At 59.8% G+C, this 13252-nt stretch overlaps 3 protein-coding genes across 3 annotated transcripts; all 3 read left to right on the top strand.

Moving 5' to 3' along the window:
* Window positions 1-230: 230 nt before the first annotated feature.
* Window positions 231-7616, top strand: CHLRE_13g571902v5 (uncharacterized protein). The gene is made up of 6 exons (XM_043069386.1): window positions 231-694; window positions 942-1031; window positions 1404-2472; window positions 2554-4285; window positions 4507-4614; window positions 4759-7616. Exons 1-6 carry the CDS (start codon window positions 635-637, stop codon window positions 4931-4933), a joined length of 3234 nt encoding a protein of 1077 aa, XP_042917361.1. The 5' UTR covers window positions 231-634; the 3' UTR covers window positions 4934-7616.
* Window positions 7617-7920: 304 nt separating this feature from the next.
* On the top strand, window positions 7921-9081 carry CHLRE_13g571876v5 (uncharacterized protein). The gene has a single exon (XM_043069385.1). The coding sequence runs from the start codon at window positions 8044-8046 to the stop codon at window positions 8290-8292; it is 249 nt and encodes an 82-aa protein (XP_042917360.1). The 5' UTR covers window positions 7921-8043; the 3' UTR covers window positions 8293-9081.
* Window positions 9082-10230: 1149 nt separating this feature from the next.
* On the top strand, window positions 10231-13224 carry CHLRE_13g571850v5 (uncharacterized protein). Its single transcript, XM_001693684.2, has 5 exons — window positions 10231-10549; window positions 10626-10686; window positions 10949-11041; window positions 11879-12031; window positions 12438-13224. The coding sequence occupies exons 1-5, from the start codon at window positions 10515-10517 to the stop codon at window positions 12528-12530; spliced, it is 435 nt and encodes a 144-aa protein (XP_001693736.2). The 5' UTR covers window positions 10231-10514; the 3' UTR covers window positions 12531-13224.
* Window positions 13225-13252: the final 28 nt, after the last annotated feature.

Raw genomic sequence — 13252 nt, 5'->3', positions numbered from 1 at the left:
CCATGGCGGTGTGCGCAACCCACACGTTATCCACGCGTGGCTTCCCTTGCCACTCATTCCCAAGCCTCCCACTGAACCTCTAGCGCATTATGCAACTCTCCAATGCCCCACACGCCTGCGGGACTGGGGCGACCTCGATGGTAGATAGATAGGTCCCCGGCATTCAGGCGCGTCGACAGGCATGCATGGCTTGGCAACTTGCACACAACTTAAGCGTTATTTCCCGGGATGTTTACCGTCGGTATATTTTACCTCATTTAGTCCATAACATCAGGGCACGGTCGCTTTTCTCGCGACATTGCGACTGTCCATGAACTCGCGAAGTCGCTTCTCGCTCCAGCTGACTTGGACCCGCCGCCCATTTGTGATCAATAAGCTTTATCAAATATGAAGATGTGGCACTCGCGGTTTGTGCTGTATGAGTTTGTTGCCGCCAGCGCGCGCGCACACGTACGCACACACGGTCGCGCCTACATGGTGTTCCTGAATTGCTGCGCTCCGGGGGCTCAGCCCAAACACAACTGACGCGTCGCCTGCCTTGCCGCCTGTAACTGCTCACGCGCAGACGCTGTTTGGAGCACCAGAGTCGGCGGCAACGGCAGAAGCAGACGCGTCGGAATCTCACACGTGCAGTATGCGGATTTGCCACAACGGTGCCATGCTGGCCGAGGCCTTCGACGGCGTGCAGTGGGAGGTGGGTTGGCGCGTGCAGTTGCGGAACATGCTCGTGTTTATGTGTTGTCGCATCCTTGCGTTGAATGTTAGAGCGAGAAGATGGTCTGCATGATGCATACCGGTAGTGGTCGGTTGGTGCGTCGTCGCAATCAATGACAATTGGCTGGTGCAGATTTCTGCCCTTGCATCATTATATTTGATCACGGCCCACACTATATTACTAAGGCATGCAGTTGGGATGCTGTCAATCCGATGCATACATGCAGGAGGTGCCCCAGCAGGAAGGTGTCTACTCGCCTGTGGGGTCGGCGGCCTGGGCGCGGCTGGCACGGCAACTGCAGGGCTGCTTTCTGCAGGTGTGTGTATACAGGCTGCGCGCAGCAGCAATAGCACCAGTGGCTGCGCACTCGGATGCCAGGTTCATGCATAGTGCATGGATGGCAAAGTTGCATGCGTGCTGCATGCAATCTCCACAGCAATTTAGACTGCATGACGAACAGCCATTTAAATGGTGTCGCCTAGGAGGTGATGAGCGAGGCAGCAGCGCTTTCTGCTACTTATGCAAGAAAACCGTGTACATGCGGACTTGGCCGACCAGCATATATAGCATGCATGTATGCACCGTAGTGTATTGCGTGTGTGCATACATCATCACAACCCGTTCTGTAACATAGTGCGTTTGTTTGACTCATTACGCTCTCCAACTAACAACGCCCACGTATTCCTAGGAGTTCCGCTGGCTTGACGCGGCGAAGACGCAACTGGCCGCCGTGACGTGGGACCAGCCGCCGCCCGGCTGCCAGCTGATCGGCACGCGTGTCGTGCAGCTCGAAACGGCGGGCTCCAAGCAGCCAACCAGTATAGGTGCAGGACGCCCGGACGGCGCGCCACGCCGCGCGGCACCGACACCAGCGCAGCAGCGCCAGCAGCAGCAGCAGGGATCGCCGCTATGCGCGGCGGTTGTGGCCGGCGGTGCCGCTGCTGCCGGTCGCGGTGGGAAGCAACGGCCAGACGCCACGGCGGCTGCCGCCGCGGCTGTTGCTGCCATCGTTGACAGGGCCGCGGAGGAGCAGGAGGAGGACGGCGCGGCATGGACTGCTGTTGGTGCTCACGGCGGCAAGCGCCCAGTACCCGCACCGGCAGCAGGGGTTTGGGCGGAGCAGCAGTTAGGAGATCAGTGGCGCGTGGAGGCCAAGCGGATTAAGCTAGAACCGACGTTATCGACGGAGGCGCCCCAGCTAGGTGTCCCAATGGACTACGATGTCGGCGACCAGCGCCGGCACCAGCAGCAGCGCGGTCTGGGGCAACAGCAACAGCAGTTGGAGGCTGCAGGAACCGATACCGGTGCTGCCGGCAGCGACGCCGCAGCTGCAACCTCTGCTGCTGGTGATGATGCTGGCACAGTGGAAGGGGTGGTTGCTGCTGCTGCCGGTCGCAGCGGGTCGCCGCAGCAACGGGCGCGTAGCGGCGGATCCACCCGTGAACCGCATAGCGACGGGTACCATGGCAGTGGCAGCAGCGGCAGCAGCGACGATGATGCTGAAGATGATGACGATATGGAAGCGCTGGAGGCTGAGCAGCAAGAGTTGGAGCGAGAGGAGCATCAGTGGGAGCAGCAACGGCGGCAGAAGCAGCGTCAGCATGACGTCTTGGCGACCGGCGCAAGGGCGGCAGTCATGGCAGCGGGTGGCACCGCCCCTGCAGCAGGCGGCGGTGGTGACAGCAGCAGCTGCAGCAGCAGGGAACTGGCGGCATTGCTTGCTATGCGAACGCGTGTGGGGGGTGCGGCGGTGACAGGTGCAGGTGCAGGGGCGTTGGCGCTTGAGCAGCCGCTGCTGCTGCGCCGCCTCCTACCGGCCATGGCACCGCTGCCAGCAGGCGGCGACACCAGCGATGCACAGCGTCAGCTGCCGTCCTCACTCGCCGCCGCAGCTTTGCAGAGGCGGTCTGCGCCACAGGAAGATGAATCGTCAGAGGACCCCGGGCCAGGAGGGGGCAGCGGCCAGGCGACGCACCAGCAGCACCGGCAGCCGCCAAAACCGCTGACGCTGTATCGGCTTTCAGGAACTGGTGACGAGCCGCCCATCGTGGTGGACGCCAACAGCTGTGATGCAGGGGGTGGGTTCACGCGGGAGCTGAGCGGTGCTGCATTGCTGGACGATAAACAGCAGCTGTGCCGGCTCGTGCACATCCCGCTGCCTGGGTCGCTGCTAGAAGGCGGGGCCCGCGGGTCGCAGCAGCTGCGGCAGCAGATGCTAAGGCTACTCTTGCAGCAACAGGAGCAGGAGGAGCAGCAGCAGCAGCAGGCGGCCTCTCGCGCGGCAGCAGCTGGGGCTGCAGGCTCGGTGGCTAATGCAGCTGCCGCGTTGTTGGGGCTGCCCGCCGCAGCCGCTGTGCCGCAGCCGCATGACACTTCAGCCCGCGATCCACTTGTCACCACGCGATCCACAACTCACGATGCCATTGCACTAGCAGCCGTGTCAGAAGCCGGCTCTGTTCAGGAGCAGCTGCAGCAGCGACTGCTGAGGCTGCTAGAGCAAGAGCAGCAACGACTTCCGCCTGACAGGCCCGCGCCGGCGGTTGCAAGATCGCTGGGGCTACCCACGGCAGCGGCCGAGGCGCAACCGCTTGATCGGCTGCAGCAGCAACAGGAGGGGCAGGGGCAGGGGCTCATGAGGAGCAGCCTAACAGCCGCGGCAGCGGCCGACGTGCCTCCACGGCCACCGCAACTGCCGGCGGCAGTGCTGCAACAGCTGCTGCTTACGGCAGTGTCGGGCCAGCAGCCGCGACAGCAGCAGCAGCAGCAGCAGCAGCAGCTGGGCCAGGGCCAGCAGCAGAGGCCAGCATTCACCTCTGGCGCCGCGGGAGGTAACGACCCAGCTGCCGCTACGGGCAGCGCGCTGGCTGCTGCCATTCTGGGATCCCGTGGGATCAGCAGCAGCCGCGATCTCTCAGCAGAGGTAGCCAATGATTCCCTGCGGCGGCCCTCTGGACCTGCGTTTGACCAGCAGGGCGGCGCGTCTGGGCCTGCGGCTTGTGCAATCCATCACGCCAGCGGCAGTCGGCAGCAGCTGCTGCAGGGAGTGGTATCGCTGGGGTTGTCGGGACGGGCATTGGGTACAATGCCGCCGGCAACGGATGATGCACCCGGTAGCTTGCTGCAATACCAGCAAGCAGGCCGCAGCACCCGTGGCGGTAGCCCCGCAGCTGGAGGGCAGCAGCAGCTACAGCCGCCGCCGTTTGCCGCAGCTGGTGAGGCAATAGTCGCAGCAGCACGCGGAGCCGCTGCCGGAGGACCATCGGGCCCTTCACCAGCTGTTAATGCTGGCCGGTTCTCAAGCTCTGCCGCTGCCGTCTCGTATGATGGCGGAGGTGGTGCTGCTGCTGGAACACCCGTCAAACGCAAGCTACCGGACCCGGCACTTCTGGTCGCTCAGCTGCACGTGGGCCTGGGTCTTGTGGATCCGCTGAATCCGTTTGCCGCGGCCGGAGCCGGAGCCGTGCCCGAGGCCGGAGGTGCACTGGAGGCTGCGGCTGCGGCTCAGGAGGAGGTGGAGGAGTTGGAGGAGCCTACGAGTGAGCTGCTCATTCGCACGCTTCCCTGGATCAGGTGCGTTTGTAACAATGTGTGCAGTAAGCGGTGCCGAGCGAGGCAGCATTAGCTCGCCACAGGCGACTGACCTGCACGCGCTTTTGGCTACCTTATGGCATATCATACATGCATAATCAGGGCACGACAGGATTAGCGGCCAACCTCAGCATGCGTGGGCCTACTTTTGCCCTCCGTACGCAATACATTTCACTTGACAACATGCGTGTGTGGCGCCGCAGCATGCATGTGGCCCGGAGCTGGTACCCTGGCAGCTGCGAGGGTCCGGAGTACGTGCCGTTCCCCATCATTGTGGCCGTTGAGCTGGACGGCGTGTTGCTTTCCAGCAGGTGCGTTGGTTGATCGTTGGCATATATCCTGGCATAATTGACATTCTTTGCACGGTGCGCTCGACTGAACCTGGGTAACTAGCTGTATAACTATAGGAGTGTTGCATTTGCGTGAATTGCGCATGTGGACATGGCTCGCTACAGGTACCCCGCGCACCTCAAGCCCTATCCCTGCAACAACTCCGTTTTCGTGCCCGGGCTGCCCGTGAAAATGGTGAAGGGGCTGCTCCGCGTGGGCTGGCGGCGGCTGCGAGACCGAACTTTGGTCTTGCAGGTGCGCACGCCGAGCGGTCCGCCGATGCAGGGCTACAAGGGCTGAGCCCAATCGCGCAAGCACAATCACGCACTGAGGACATGGCTTCATAGCAGTGTGGCTACTCCTGTCGCACTGCTGATTGGTCGTGTGCGTAGTGTGCGTGCGTGTGTCAAAGAGTCGTGCCAATTAATGAAAGTCGGATCTTGGGATAGCATCCGTACATGCAATACGCATTACTGCGGTCGGTTGAGATCGCATTTATAGCAGCGGAGGCATAGATTTCCGCGGATGGCAGGGACCCTGTTGCGCCATCCCCCCTGCGAAGCCTGAACGTCCTCGCCATGCCACGGTAACGATTGAGTTTCTCGATACAGATGTAGTAGCAGATGGAGGGAATCGGGTTTCGCGGATGGCAGGGACCCTGTTGCACGCATAGTTCCTGAGGGCTCGAAGCAGATGTGTATGTCTCGCGGGTCTCACATAACCGCATTACTTGCATACGCCCTGCTTCTCATGAAGCCTCATGAAGCTGCTGCGCCCGCTCTGCCAGCCTTTGGTATATTAAATGGCGTGCGGTCGTGGCACGGCTGCAGCTGTGCATGTGCGTGTATCGAATTGCTAGGCTAACAGCAACGTGCGTGCTTGCGGCCAGCTGTGCATCCTGTAGGTCATGCCAGTTATTGTTTGCCCACGTATTATGGGCTACTTGACTTGGCGGATTCGATGCTACAATGACCTTCGCGGCTGGCAGTAAAGACATGTATGCAAGTTTAAACGGACGGGCGGGCAGTTCAATTTCTCGATTGGTGGAGTAGCGTCAAGGCATGAGAGGCGCCCACATGTCGCTCAAATGGTGCGGGGGCTATTTTGGTCTCCCTGCCGGCGCACAAAGGTAGGGACGCTAAGGACGTACGCTGTCGGATGTATCGACGGAGGCATGTGCGGTTTTCATACATTTCATGAGCGAGGAATGTGCGCTCTTCCCGCATGTGGATGGGCTCAACTCATGCGCACTTAAGAAAGGCAAGTGAGGTACGCACCCAGGGAGAGATAATTAGTGCTGTGGCGTACCGCAATGATAGTTGCATAACATACAGGACATTGCTGGAGCCTGGGGGTGCCGTACAGATGTAAGCGTCATGGTATTGTGCTGCGCTGGGCAGAACTTGAGCAGACGCAGATTCCCATTGCACCGTGCGGGGCACTGGTCTATATGTTTTGCGTAAGTGTGTTGCTTCATTTGCCAGCAGGCAGGGGGCAGGGAGCAGGCTGAGAACATGATGTTGTACGGCCTCAATTTACACGAGTGTGAGACCCATGCTGGTGGGGGCTGGGCACATCGCTCGTGTGCAAGCAGTTGATGTAACCAGGTGCGTGTGCTGTGCAGGTCTGAATGGATTTGTGGCAGTCTGGATTGACACGGCTGGATTGCATGGGCAGCAGATAGGACAGAATGGAGGCATGCACGGTCGCAAACACAGAGCAGACCATCGAGATACTTCGTTGGGGTTGTGTTTGGGTACGGCTAATGTATGATTATCATGTCTCTGAGTAGTGGGGTCACTCCAATGCGTGTATGCAAAGCGTCATGCCATCTTTTTGAACGAGCTCGGTGCAAGTTGAGCTTCGTGGCTAGTAGGGGAGAGAAGACCAAATGCGCAAAGAGAGTAATATTGCGCAAAGAGAAGAATGTTGCTGCAATAGGGAATAACTGCTGCGGACCATAAATGGAACGGTGGCATGAAGCAAACTAGCCGTACACACGTACGGGGCACGCAGTTGCGTGCATACATGGTCAGTAGATGTATGGTGCGCTGCTGACGCCGGGCATCGCATGTGGCAGGACTGTCACAGCCAGTCCTCTGCTGCTGTCCATGGTAGGAGCGTGTCCACAAGCAAGAACGGTGCGAAATTAGACGGCACCACGCACAACAGGATGCCTGCAGTTATGCGTTGAGCGTGCCGCGGCAACGTCGGGTGTATTGGAAGGTGAAGTCGCATTCTAGCACTTGTTTGGGGGAGTGAGGACGGTACGCTCGCGGTGGCAGCAGTTGATTGGGACTACGCCTACAGCAGGCTACGCCATTGCTGCTGGGCGATCACCCACCCAGCCCGCTTTGCGTTTCCGTGCTTTGCTTCCTGTGTGTGAATTGGACATAAATGCGCCAGGGGGCAAGGCACCTTGTAGATCTGGTGCGTTTGTAGATGGACAGCATCCTGGGCATCAATTGCCGACGGCGCTGTGGGCTCGTTATGATCCTGGGTGTGAGCGTGCGTGGCTGCACGGTGTCTGTGGGTGTGGGGACAATTCAACTCGATCGATGATGTTCGCGCGCACGCGCGTGCATTGCCGCGCGCATTGTCCAAGGGTATGCATGGAATTGGGAGAGACGGCATTACCTTATACGGTAGCAGCAGCGGGAGTTTCGACTGCGTTGCAGGCAACCGCGGATTGGATAAATGGGATGTACGGTATGCTGGCATACGGCAGAGTGGATTGAGTGGATCCTATTTCTCATGTACATGCGGTGACGCGCGCTGCAGTTGAAGGCGCGCTTACATGTGTTGTACGTAGCATGCGGGCTGCAAATCGGCCTCCCCCAGCCGCACACGATGTATGCCTATGCGGGGGGTACCGATACGGGCGGAGTCGACACACGTGAAGATGAAGTGGAGAAGGACGACGAGCAACACTAATCTGCCGCCAGGCCGGAAGCAAGGCGCCTTGAATTGAATCAGACCTACTCAAGCATGGAGGGTGGGGCAAAGCATGGGGTACCTTGCTTTCGACTGCACCCCGGAAGCGAAGCGAGCCCCGCCGGGTGGGGGGCAAAGCCCCCTCCCAAGGATCACCCCTGTCGTTGTCCACGCGTGCGTTTGTCTGCACCGAATGAAGTTAACACCGGCGTGGCCACAGCCTGCCGTGTCCATCTTTCCGATCCAGACCTTTAGCTGCTGCACTCCCCTTCGCCCCGCGTCCTCGTGCATTGCCGCATTCCGAATCACCTATTGCCGTTTGCTCTGTGACTGCTCAAAAGACCCACCATTTTAAGATCCCGGCGTTGGCGCTTGGGTAGCTGGGGTGGGCTCGGACCCCGGTGTGGGTGGTGGCGAGCACAACTTCGGGACCATCTTGTCCGCGGCGGACGTGACGGCCTTGCTGGCTGACCGCTATGAGGCCCCCAGGCCCCAGCCCCGGCGTTACCTGCGAGGCGGTCCTGCAGCAGGCGCTGTGGGATGCGAGTGATCAGTACGCGGTGTGCTGTCGTGGCTATGGGCGCGCTCTGACCCTGATGAGGTCCCTCTGCGGTGACGTCTGCGCCTCGGAGCGGGACTGGGTGGCGGACGGTAGGCGGCCCTCCCGTGTGCCCACGGGGCCTGGTGCTGCAGCTGCTAGAGGTCACGGCATGCACGGACGCTGAGTTGTTACATTACGGGCGGCCTGGGAGCGGCCCTTCTAGTGTGCTGACCCACTTTTGCGGCGTGTTGGTGCGTGCCTGCGTTTGATTGGCCGTGCGCCAGCGGTGTGGCCGCCGGTCTGCTTTGTTGCTGAGTTAGTGCGTGGGGCCACTTGGATCGGCAGGCGTGAGTAGCGGTCGGGTAGCAGCTGCGTGTGTTCCCTGGCCCGCATGGGGCCCGGGGCGCAGTTTGCAGCGTGTTGGTGCGGGTGTGTTGCGTGCGTGTGCACCTGTGTCTTCTGTTTCTTGCTCTGTTTTGTGAGTTCGGTGGTTCCTTCGCCTGTTCTGTAGGCCCGCCTTGTTTCTGCCGGTCTGCCGTTGCTTTGCCCCGGAGGGTTGCCCTTGGTGCAGACGGCTCACAAGTTCACATGTTCTCACACAGAACCTGGACAAGTGTTCCCCGGTCACGACAGACATGACAGACACAGAACCTGGAGAAGGAACAGAACGGCGGCGCGAGCCACGAATAGTGGTCCCTCTCTCTTTCCCGGTACTTCTCAGTGCCACACATGCTTGTTCGGATTATGTTGCGGAGGCATCCTAAGAGGGAGCATGGAATGCATGAAAACGTCATATATGGCTACGGTTGCTCTTGGAGGGATTGCCGTAATGATGTATACAAATAACATACACATGCTCGCAAGGTGCCTACAACCTACCATGAGTCCTGCGTTTGTTTGCACAGAGTAAGAAAGGCATGAGTGACACGGCGGGTGAAGATTGTCAAAGTATCGATTGTAAACCCCGGGGAGCCCCTCCGGCAATTGTTATCGGCCCATAATATATCCCGGAGAAGAGCGAGTGCAAGGGCGGTAGCGAGGGGTGAAAGGGATAAAAGAGAGCTGGCGCAGCCCACGAGCCCTGAGAGTGGTGCACAGAAATCGACCCTTTTGCACAGGGGTCGTATCTTGTTTTTGGGGTAATGTCTGGCTCCAGACAAAAACGGCCGGGTGGCCGCCGTCTTTTGTCTGGGCACATGGCGGTCTGGGGGCTTCTCCATAGGAATTGGGACAAAACCCGCCCCAAACCCGGCCCAACAAAGTCTCGCCCCAGACATTAGCCCCCGGGAGGAATGTCTAGGAAACGGCCGAAATGGCCAACTAGTGTCTGGAGACATTAAGATAGGAGCCCTGCTTTTGCAGTCCCCGATACCGTGAATTCATTGCGTACTCGCTCCATATCATCCCTGTTGTTGGTCGTTGCAGTATGTAGATAGTTGCCAATGCATATTTGTGCTGTAACCTTGGTGGGGAGGTTGGGGGGGGGAGTAGTACTGATTTAGGCGTGTTTTGGCCAGGGTGGGCTGAGGGCGGTTGCAAACGGTTGGTGTTGGTATAGTAAGGTTGAGAGTGTGTGTCCCAACCCCTCCCCGCCGTAACGACATGTATGTCGGCGTGCCTCCCAGCAGTGCCCCTAGTGCCTCCTCCCCTTGGACTTCCGCCCCTACCTCCACATTCCCTCCAACATTTGCGCCTTATAATCTTCCTGACGACGTTACAGGCCTCAGGCGAATGCTGCTGGTGCTCCTGAACGCGCTTCGCCCTACGCTCGGCGTCGCGGGCCTCAGGCAACTGCTGCACGCCGCTGGTACGTATGCGCGTGTGGACGTTTGATTGGCCTCCCAGGTAGGAACGCCCGGTCTGCCGCCGTGGCTGGTTGGCTGACTGACTGGCTGGCTGGATGCGTGCGCCAAGGACAGGGGTATTCCTGGGGGGCTTCGCCCGCCCCCATGAGTCGCTGCGCTCCGGAGGCTCAGCCCAAACGTTATGGGCGGTCGGGCAGTCTTGCAGCACGACAGGAGAATGGGTGTCGTGCGTTCGGCGCGGTTCTGTGGCAGCTATCATGGCGTTTGCGCTTTGTTTCAATATTTACGCCATCGAAGGGACTTTCAAAGAGCATGTCCTATCGCCAACACTAGGTGCCAACTTTCGCCGACTGTCACACAGCTGAGGAGCTCCTGGCGCATACCTGCCTTTCCCGCTCACGAGTGTCGCTTTAAAGCTTGCATGTGACTTTCGAATTGCTGTATCTTATTTGAAAGCCGGGTCCACTGAAATTTGCGCAACAAGTGGCCATAGCCAACAATGTCCATTCTTTCCAGCTCTGATACAAACAGCTTAAAACGTGAAGTTGGGCACTTGGCTGTTTGGTCGGTGACCAGCGCAAAAGCCGGAAATGGAGTCGAAATGCTACGCGACGGGAGCACGGAAACCTTCTGGCAGTAAGCCTAGTGCTTGATGTTGACCCACAATGATGTATGACACTGCCAGAGCTTGCTCGCACTCGCGTGTGTGCAGGTCAGATGGCCTCCAGCCCCACCTCATAAATGTCCAGTTCCAGCGGAAAGTACCGCTGCTGGTGAGCTTGTGGGCGCATTGTCATGGTCAAGGCTTGTCAGGGATAACGCCAGGTAGCAAGGGAGAGCGGGGCGCGAGTGGCAAAGAAGCTCACGCCGTGTCAAACCGGCATGACATGTGCACGGTGCAGTTGCTGCTATGGCCGCCGCGGCCTCTGCCGCTGTTATGGATTACTCCACACGGGCACATGACCGCGGCGTCACAAGCCCACGCGCCACACCGCCACCGAAGTTACCTGTCTGCTTCCGGCGCGTCGGTCGCAGGAGCTCCAGATGTACGTGGACTATAAGCTAGATGAGAGCTACACGCCCAGCCGGGTGTCTGTGAGGGCGGGTCACACCTATCAAGACCTGAAGGTGGGAGCCTGAGGGGGGAAGCCGCAGCATGGGGGAAGGAATGCGGCTTGTATGGGACGTATGCGGGGCGTCTGGGTCTGCCAGAACTTCTAGGTGCGCCTGACTACGGGCAACGAGGGCCACAGCATTCGTGCACAGAAGCTTGAGGGATGTGCGTGTATGTGCGTGCTAAGCAACAAAACGGAGCCCGCCCAGTGTATATGTATACGTGTGTGTGTGCGCGTGTGTGTGCGTGTGCGTGTGCGTGTGTGTGTGTGTGTGTGTGTGTGTGTGTGTGTGTGTGTGTGTGTGTGTGTGTGTGTGTGTGTGTGGTGTGTGCGTGGCGACGTGAAGATCCAGCATGCTCCAGCGCGGCCATCATGCGCAGTAAATCCGACAACCACACCTCAGGACCCGAGCATTCGCACTTAGCAGGCCGTGAGGCAGGCGCGTGATGGTATTTAGGGCGGCGAACTTAAGAAGCACACCGTTTCAGGCCGCAAGGCACGGCGCAAGTCGTGTTGGTATTCAACGCGCAAGGATGTGAGGACGGCAGCCACAGCTGTAGTCTCCTCGCAAGCGGGCGAGGGATGTGGGGCATCTTGCCGGCGCGCGTGCGTGCGTTCAATGCATGGGGAGAAGGCGTGGGCGTGGGCGTGGGGGTATGAATAAGCGTGGGTGCCAGGCCGGCGAGCCGCACCACATCCTATACTCAAACCGGCCACACCGCAGCCTTGCCACCTTCTCCACCGTATCAACAACCCATTCCGAAGCCCAATGTGGCTACCAATGGCTTCCAGTCGTTCCTCATGCTCGCCGTTTCCTGAACGACCCGCCCCTTGCCCTCTTGCACTCCAGGAGGTGCGGGTGCTGGAGCTGGAGGAGCCGTCCGGGTGGGTGGTCATTCCGCTCACGGCAGACGATGCGCCCCATGAGCCGCTCAAGGCCTTCTACCTACAGCTGGCCGTGCTGGCCAACCACCAGAACGGCCGCGACACACACATACGACAGGTGCGTGTTCCCTCCCCTGCGTATTTCCTTGCTACGTGCTTCCTTCCCTGCATGTTTCCTTCCCTGCACAGTGCCCTCCTTGTGCTATCCGGACACACAGTATTCGATGGGTATGTGGCACTAGCCTGGTGGCCAGCTTTGTGGCGCGCTGGCGCTGTGTGCTCGCCGCAGTGGTCGAGGGAAAATAGCTGCTGCATGGGATTCGGCCTGCGTGGGGGCGGTGGCAGGCAACGCGTAGTTTGGCAGTGTGCGCAGCAGCTGCAGTTATGCACGTTGCCACTGTGGGCTGAGTTGGACGTGGCTGCAGACACGGCAGCAGCAAAGGCCCAGGCAGCATGGCCGCAAGTCACCGACGCAGTGACCTCTGTCCCTGTGCTGCCGCCGCTGTGCCGCTGCCTTGCCGCAGGTGAAGGTGTTCTCAGCCCGCACGGACGCGCAGCGGCTACTGCCATGCAGCATGACCACCCCGCAGATGTCTATGTTCTCCACGGTTCGGTGAGACCAGCCGCTCGGGGTAGCTAACCAGCCGACGTGTCAGTAAACGCGTGTCGTATGGGGGTTGGGATGTGCTGAGCGGGCTCACCCCGACGTCAATAATGGAAGGGTAGCGCGGAAGTGCGTCTGGGTTTGACAGTGTCGGGTGTACGGCAGGGCACCATGCGCATGTATGCCTGGCTGGCTGACTGACTGGTTGTGCGCTGTGAAATTGCTCAAACGGACCAGTGCATGCGGGTGCGTCTGCATCGCGCAGGCGTTTCTCATGCGTGCTGCGAAAGAACGCTGAAAGCTGGTGGGTTGAGGCCACGTTGGATGGCAGCGGCTTTTTGTCCCTTTGTGTGCTAGGGCGCGTAGAACCTTCAGGTGGTGGCCGAGGCGGTGAGAGGAGCGGCGGCGCACACGTGGGCACTGGGCAGGAGAGGAGCTACAGTATTCTGTGGAATTCAAACACTCGTCGGGGGGCTCAGGCGGATTGGCGCGAGGCACCGCCGGGTGGGCGATTTTGGTCCTTGCTTAAACTGGACGGTCCCGCGTTGCAGGATTTCAGCTTTTGGGTAGTGAAGTGGTGGGGTGGTCAAGGTGCGTGGCGTGTGCGAGGGCGTGGGTACCGCATTGCGCCAGATCGACAACGCTCGGTCGAAGGGCTCTGACTCGGGGCACGCTAGTAAATGCTTACCCAAATATTAAACATACTCCCCAAGCAAGGGTTGTCCTCATTCGGCG

This window comes from Chlamydomonas reinhardtii, chromosome 13 (genome assembly GCF_000002595.2).
Source record: "Chlamydomonas reinhardtii strain CC-503 cw92 mt+ chromosome 13, whole genome shotgun sequence".
Lineage (NCBI taxonomy): Eukaryota > Viridiplantae > Chlorophyta > Chlorophyceae > Chlamydomonadales > Chlamydomonadaceae > Chlamydomonas > Chlamydomonas reinhardtii.
The sequence above is the reverse complement of the archived record's forward strand: the minus strand, read 5'-3'. Positions and strand labels throughout refer to the sequence as shown.